General features: G+C 41.3%; 1 protein-coding gene across 4 annotated transcripts; it reads right to left on the reverse strand.

Annotated features, from left to right (window-relative positions):
- LOC100699906 (ADP-ribosylation factor 3) lies at positions 1–6,512 on the reverse strand. Of its 4 annotated transcripts, XM_005469520.4 has the most exons (6): positions 6,208–6,512; positions 5,922–6,072; positions 3,434–3,678; positions 3,239–3,349; positions 3,014–3,138; positions 1–2,152 (listed from the first exon to the last, which is right to left on the reverse strand). In XM_005469520.4, the coding sequence occupies exons 3-6, from the start codon at positions 3,579–3,581 to the stop codon at positions 1,991–1,993; spliced, it is 546 nt and encodes a 181-aa protein (XP_005469577.1). In that variant the 5' UTR covers positions 3,582–3,678; positions 5,922–6,072; positions 6,208–6,512; the 3' UTR covers positions 1–1,990. The 4 variants fall into 4 exon arrangements, with proteins under 4 accessions (XP_005469577.1, XP_003441516.1, XP_013124688.1 ...); XM_003441468.5 differs by lacking the exon at positions 5,922–6,072; XM_013269234.3 differs by lacking the exon at positions 6,208–6,512 and having other exon boundaries at positions 5,922–6,091.
- Positions 6,513–7,071: the final 559 nt, after the last annotated feature.

Genomic DNA, 7,071 nt, shown 5'->3' on the forward strand with positions numbered 1-7,071 from the left:
TTCAGAAAATGGGTTTATTCGTAATACAGCAGGATTTTGGTTTCTTACATCACATACAGATGTCTCCATGCATTCAGCATTGAAACATGGTCTTCAACATTTTTTTTTAAATCTACTTGTGTAACTATAACGGTACAGAATGAATCATCAGAATCATTTTTTTCTCTGCACTGATTGTTTCACAGACACAGTCTACATCAAAGTTTCTTTAAACCCCAAAGAGAACTGAAGAAATCTACCACCAAATATGAATCAAGTATACGGGCAAAAATCAAAAGAAGACATTATATGACGAAATCTTTGCCTTACCATAGTGAGCTGTGGTGCGAAACCTGCCGTTAGAGGGCATAAAGGAATAAATCATTCTTTACTGGTAAATATGAAACCAAACTCGGTGAGAGGAAATCAATGGGAATATAAGGCCACAAAAACCAAAGGATCTAACTCATGGTTACGACAGATGCTGGATATGTGCTGATAAGTTGGTAGGGCGGATGCACAGCGTGTTGCACTGTTACTGGTGTATGAGTGGCAGCAGTACCCATGTATGGCACAAAGGAATCGTTTCATTGACAGAAATCTGCGGATTCTGCTGGTATCAGTGGCGACGCCGCAACCCCGTCTGCTGTTCGGAAAGTTGGTGGTTTGTGAATTTCTGCAAACTACAACATCAACGTACCGATCTGGTTACCCTGCTTCGTTTTGCATGACTTATGCAGATACATCACTGAAATGACGGCATGTCAGATAAACATCATTACAGCCACTTATAGATTCATCAACAATATTCACATTCAGTAATACAGAGTTATCAGTTACAGCATCGTCCCCATCCCCACCCCCACCCCCCGATATGCAAATTCGACACAAAAATTTAAAAATTAAAAAAACTCCACATAACCGAGAGCAACCTGATGCAGTTTGAGTACTCGAATAGACAAGCAGCAGCTGTATAGGCCATCTGTGCCGAGTTAATGTGCTATATGCTGTTTTCACATCTAAAAAGACCATAAAGCTGACTAGCCGCTTTTTTTGTTGGTTTTTTTTGTCGTTGTTTTGAACAAATGTTGCCACCTACTGCACTAAAAGTGGTGATTTCAGATAGTTTTGTGCATCCTACTGTAAACGGCGCGAGAACACGATGAGAGGAGAAAACCTACAAATAACATCTATGCAGTTCTCTGGATGAAGAAGTACCCAACAGCGGCGACAGGATGCATGCAGGTGAGGCAACTGAGAAAGAGTGTTGTGCGTTTTAAAATATCTAAAAAGGGCGGCTTCGACGCTTCGGGTTGCCACACGGGGAGTAGAAACACGGCACAGATATCAAAAGACGTCAGAGAGCTGCTTGGGATAATACTGTCTAGGCTGCGGAGTTCAAGTACACGCTCGCACGTCAAAAGGAAAAGCAAAGCAATCAAATTAGTTATTGTGACATGAATCCGCCAGATGTGACTGTTCTCAAACATGGCTCTGGAACTCTGCAGGAAAAGACGAAAAAACAACAAAAACAAGAAAATAAAACAGGACGTGGAACAGTTCCTTTCATGGACCACCGACAACGGGAAAACATACATCAACAAAGTCAGATCGGACTCATTGCTGGAGTCCCGTGTGACTCGACACAGCACCTAGAGACTAACATACAGTACATTATATACCTAAAGACGATTGGTGGACGAGAGGTGGACGGACGAAAAGTGAGTGCCTGCTGTGATTGCTTATTGTTAGTGTGCATATGTGTGTCTCTGTGTGTGTGTGTCTGTGAGTGAGTGGTTAGATACGAACATGAGAATGTGTTTTTTTATAACCACAGAAAACTAGAAGGACCAGACCAAAAATCTAAATCTGACACCCCGGCCCCCCCACCCAAGACCCAGAATCTTTTATCAATCAAAAACCTCGGTGCTCAACCCGCACCCTCATCCCTAAAAAGAAATAAAAAGTAGGTATGGGTGTGGTCGCTGGATGCTTTCTTCCAGTTTTCTTCTTACTTCTTGTTCTTGAGTTGATTGGCCAGCCAATCGAGGCCCTCGTAGAGGCCGTCGCCGCTGGTGGCGCAGGTGGCCTGGATGTACCAGTTGCGATGACGCAGAGAGTGCAAGCCCAACTTGTCTGTGATCTCCGCGGCGTTCATGGCGTTTGGTAAGTCCTGTCAAAGAGCAGAGGGGTCAGCGAGGGGAGAAAATTGTGCTTCCATCTCTGCGTGGATGAATTTCCTGCATGTTTTCTTTTGACTGGAGTATTATTATTACTACTTTGTAATACTCCAGTGTTTTCACAGGAGCTTTAGAGAGTAGTATTAGGGATAGTTATTCTCTAAGTCTTCTTCTTTCATAGGAGTATTAGAGAGTAACTACTCTGTAGTAGAATCTAAGACTAGTCCTGTGAAAACACAGGAATATTAGAACTCTTTAACAGAACATAACAATAGTATTATAACATAATAATAGTAGTACTACAGAGTAACTACTCTCTAAACTGCTCTATAATATTCCTGCTTCGTTAGAGAGTAGTCTTAAGACTACTCTTTACTTTACTTTATTTATATAGCACATTTAATAACAACAAAGCGTTGGCCAAAGTGCTGTACAAAGATAAAAAATAAATAAATAAATAAATAAAAATAAATAAAGATAAAAATAAATAAACTCTCTAACATTAGAGCTTAGAAAGTAACTACTCTCTAATACTCCTGTGAAAACCTTTCTTTATAGCAGTCGATGTGATATGTCACATGATGTTAATGATAAGTCTGCACCTAAATATCACTGACCTCACTAATGTGACTAGTAACATCTGTGATTACCCATTAGTTCATGTCACAACGACTGGTTTACTACCTTTTTACTACCCTCGTAATGATTACAACTCACACTATAATTTAATGCCACCTAATTTCCAGAACTGCTTTAAAATTACACAGATAAGGAAGCTGGTATTTGGGGGTTCACCCTCTGCTATGAGCCTGCTTGCTATGTGTATGAATATACATAACACTAGAGTCTCTTGCCTGTTTATTAGCAAACACGAGAAGCACAGCATCCCTCAGCTCGTCCTCAGCCAGCATCCTCATCAGCTCCTCTCGCGCTTCGTTCACACGCTCTCTGTCATTACTGTCCACCACAAAAATTAGGCCTGCAGCGGCAAGTGTAAGAAACAAAATAAACCATTTGCATTAGAAGAAGAGAAATGTGAGCGCTTACATTGCTGTGACCCTCTGATTAACTCCGCTCACCCTGCGTGTTTTGAAAGTAGTGTCTCCAGAGAGGACGGATCTTGTCCTGCCCACCCACGTCCCACACAGTGAAGCTGATGTTCTTGTATTCCACTGTCTCCACGTTGAACCCTGAAATAAGAGGTCACACAGCACGTGAAGCAAAACATCATATCCACCGTTGGCTGGTGCGAGTAGAAAGCTGCTTCCACATACCGATTGTTGGGATTGTGGTGACTATTTCCCCCAGTTTGAGCTTATAGAGGATCGTTGTTTTTCCAGCAGCATCAAGCCCCACCATCAAGATCCTCATCTCTTTCTTCCCTATGAGGCTCTTCAGCAAATTCCCAAAAATGTTCCCCATGATTCAGACGATGTTCCTAAACGCCAGTTTAAGTGCTGGAGGCCTTTCTGCAAAGTGTCAGTTGTCCAGCGGGGATTGATTTTTTTTTTTAGGAGGGCTGAAAAGAAACAGACATTGAGAAGCAATCATGCTGGTCTTAATTATTAACATGCTGAAATAAGACAGAATGATTAACGAGCCAAACTGTCAAGTCTGTTAAATTACAATGCAGTAAATACTCTGGCTCACTCCTCCTCTCACCTCTCAAACACTAAAATGACAAAATCAAGCCAGAGAAATCTCACTTCTACATGCACGCAGCAAGACAGGTGCAGAGCTGTGTTACTCGCCCACAGTCATTATCACAGAGCGGGTGATGGAGATGCCATGACTCCAGGCTTCAGCACAATCTGTTCAGACCCTTTCTGATGCTTTTTTCTCTCCTTCAAATGTTAGCCTGTAATGGCGCCAAGCCCTTAAAGCACATGAAAAATGTCCTATATTACAGAGCGTGGCTTGAACACATCTATAACAAAGCCATCTGGTCATAAGCAGGGACAAAAGACTAAAATTATCCCTTTAGATTACTTTTACACCGAGTCATATCAGGCACAACAAAAAAAATAACAAAAAAACGTGCCCTTGGTGGGTGTAAAATCTGTACAGCATGAAGGGGAAAGGAGGGATAACCTCAGGGAAAGCAGCAAGAGGAAGTACATTTCTTTCAGGGTAGACACAGCAAGTAGAAATAGTCAAATGACAACTCAAGGGGCAAAAATAACTAAAAATACTCAACACGGGTGTGATTTCTTTTCTAAGGCTGCAAAACATGCTCTGCACAGTCCACCTAAGTATTCATGTAAGGTCACACAAACCAAAGACGAACAAATCAAATGAAACTACTGTGTACTCAAACACTGTTGAGTGTATGTTTATTTTTAATGTGGACAAGAGCTGCCCAATGCCTAGCTTTTAATATGTTGTAAGTGCAGTAATTAAACAGTCCTATGCTGGCAGCTATTCAGGAAGCGAGTAAACAGGCTCAGTAAGGTGAAATTTAAGACTAGAAAATATAAATAAATGAGGACTTCCTGCAGCCCTGTCCATGGTGCTGAACACGATCGGCACCCTGCTGCTGTTTCTGACACCAGCTCCTCTCCTCATCCAGCTACCGCAGGTTCAAACACGGCATATTTCATTAAATGGTGATCTTAGGTGGGCGCAGGGCCCCGATGTGCCGGTCTGATAGCATTCATTCAGCTGCCAGTGACTCAGGTTAGCCCGGGATGCTACGTTAGGTAACCCTTACACGGGGCTCCTGTAAAATCTCTCGTCTTTACCCAAGCTTAGTTATCGCACAAAGTCGCGCCTTTCCCCCCCAATTATCGCTTTTATAATAACTTCATTTATCAGTCTAGTTTGCTTCAATCGCGGAATCGATTAGACGTGACGGTAGCTAGCGTGCTGATCCGCCCCATTCATCCATCCGTCCGCTCATCACCTCAGCGGGCATCAGGCTGCTAGCGAGCCGTCACTCGTTGTTACCCGGACCGAGTGTCGGGGTAACAACGAGCCTAACACATCCCCCACCGGACAGACATCTGCTCCACTGTAGTTTGATCACCTGCCGGGAACTACGTGGATTTTTGTCGCGCTGATGGTGGAGCCAGTATCCTCACTTACCTTAGCTGAGCAGTCCTCTACTATCAACGTCTCACGACACTTTCCGGGAGAAACGACTCAGCAGGAAGCGGGATCTCGCGAGAGCAGGTGTCAAGCCAACAATACAATACGACCAAAAGGTTGTAAAGACTGTTCTCTCTGTTTTTCTTTTCTTTTAAAAACAAAGCCAAGTTGTCTGTAAGATTATTATAGTTAACTAAAACTTCACGTAAAAGAGCAAACCGTGAATTTTGCTTAACTAAAATAATAAAAATAGAAACTAGACCGAAACACAAAAAACGGGAACTCTGTGAAAGGATGCTGAGCAAGCTACTCAACACAAATAAACGTTTAAAAAAAATGTATAGGGAAGCTTTATTTCACTCTTTAGCAGATGTGTTGTCTGTGACTGAGATTCAACTCGATTCAGTAAATTCTTTAATGGGTTATCTATTCTAAACTACTGAAATCTTGCCTCTGGCAAGCCTCTAATAATTAAAAAAGCTAAAACTAACATCAAAAGTGAGCTAAATGAGGAAAGAAGTAAAGGAAGTAAAGAAGATAAAAAAAAGGAAGTGAGGAGTGAAAATAGATAGATACAGACTTTATTAATGCCACACTGGGGAAATTCACTTGCTACAGCAGTACAAGGGTCAGAAAGAAAAAGTGAATAAGATATATTTTAGAAACAATAAAAACCTTGGGTCTTGAGCATTATTGGGTGGGCTGTAGACAGCCAGGGTCTCCTGTGTGTTTCTCTGTCCACCTCTGGCTCTCGGTTGGGGGAGTTTTTGCAGTCTCTCAACCTCATTTGAAGTATGTTTCATGACAAGCACTCATTGACACTCCCCTTCTCTCACACACACACATACACACACACTGTAACAGCATGCTGCTTAAGGAGCTGCTTGGAGCCGCCAGTCTTTTCCAGGGGGTGAAATAAAATAGGAATCCTTATTACACATAGCATTCTTGGTCACCTTACCTCCTGCTTGGTTGAGTTGGTCAAATGAGGTCACTCATTTAAATGAGCCAGCTTATGGGAAAACAACTGTATAGATATGCAGGGCTTTTAAATCACTGGGCAATCTTTCGGATCTTTAAAATCTTAAGTCATGTAAGTAGTATGAAACACAAATGAGTCATACATATTTACACTGCACACCATGGAAAAGCAACTAGCTGTTCCATGTATGAAAAAATCTAAAAGTTGGGGTCCTTATTAGGATTAAATACAAAATTCTGACATGTCATAGCAGGAAAACTGCATTAACACCAACAGCAGTTACAGTCAATTTAGGTTTAACATTTAACAGAAAAGAGGCTTCGTCAGTGTTATTAATTACACCTGTGCTCTTCATTTTATCACCAGTGCCTCGAGGGCCTATCAGCTGCCCAGTTTCTTAGACACCCACATCACAATGTGCTGTAACACATGGGAATTTCTAAACATTTCCCACATGCCACAAAACCCACCAGCCCTAGATCAGGGAATAGTCTTTTAAGGTGGCTTGGTTCGTGGAGATCCTATTAAGCACAAATGCATTCAATGATATAAACTATGGATGTCTAATCTTAACTGAAATAACAAACCTGTTTAAAAAATTGCTGAATTAAAAAAAATTGATTGGGATGTTCTGTTCTTACTATTTTAGTTTATGTTGATTTTGCAAACAAATCAGTTCCTGAACAGTGAAATGCAGTATGGTCTGATGAATAAAACACAAACTAAGTATAATAATAACTTCTTGTGTTTTTCTAATAGTTTATTATATTTCTTTAATACATAATACATTCTATTTAACGGCACCTTTCATGACATTCATCTTACATCTAACAGAACAAGAGA

The sequence above is a fragment of the Oreochromis niloticus genome, linkage group LG5, assembly GCF_001858045.2.
Source record: "Oreochromis niloticus isolate F11D_XX linkage group LG5, O_niloticus_UMD_NMBU, whole genome shotgun sequence".
Taxonomy (NCBI): Eukaryota; Metazoa; Chordata; class Actinopteri; order Cichliformes; family Cichlidae; genus Oreochromis; species Oreochromis niloticus.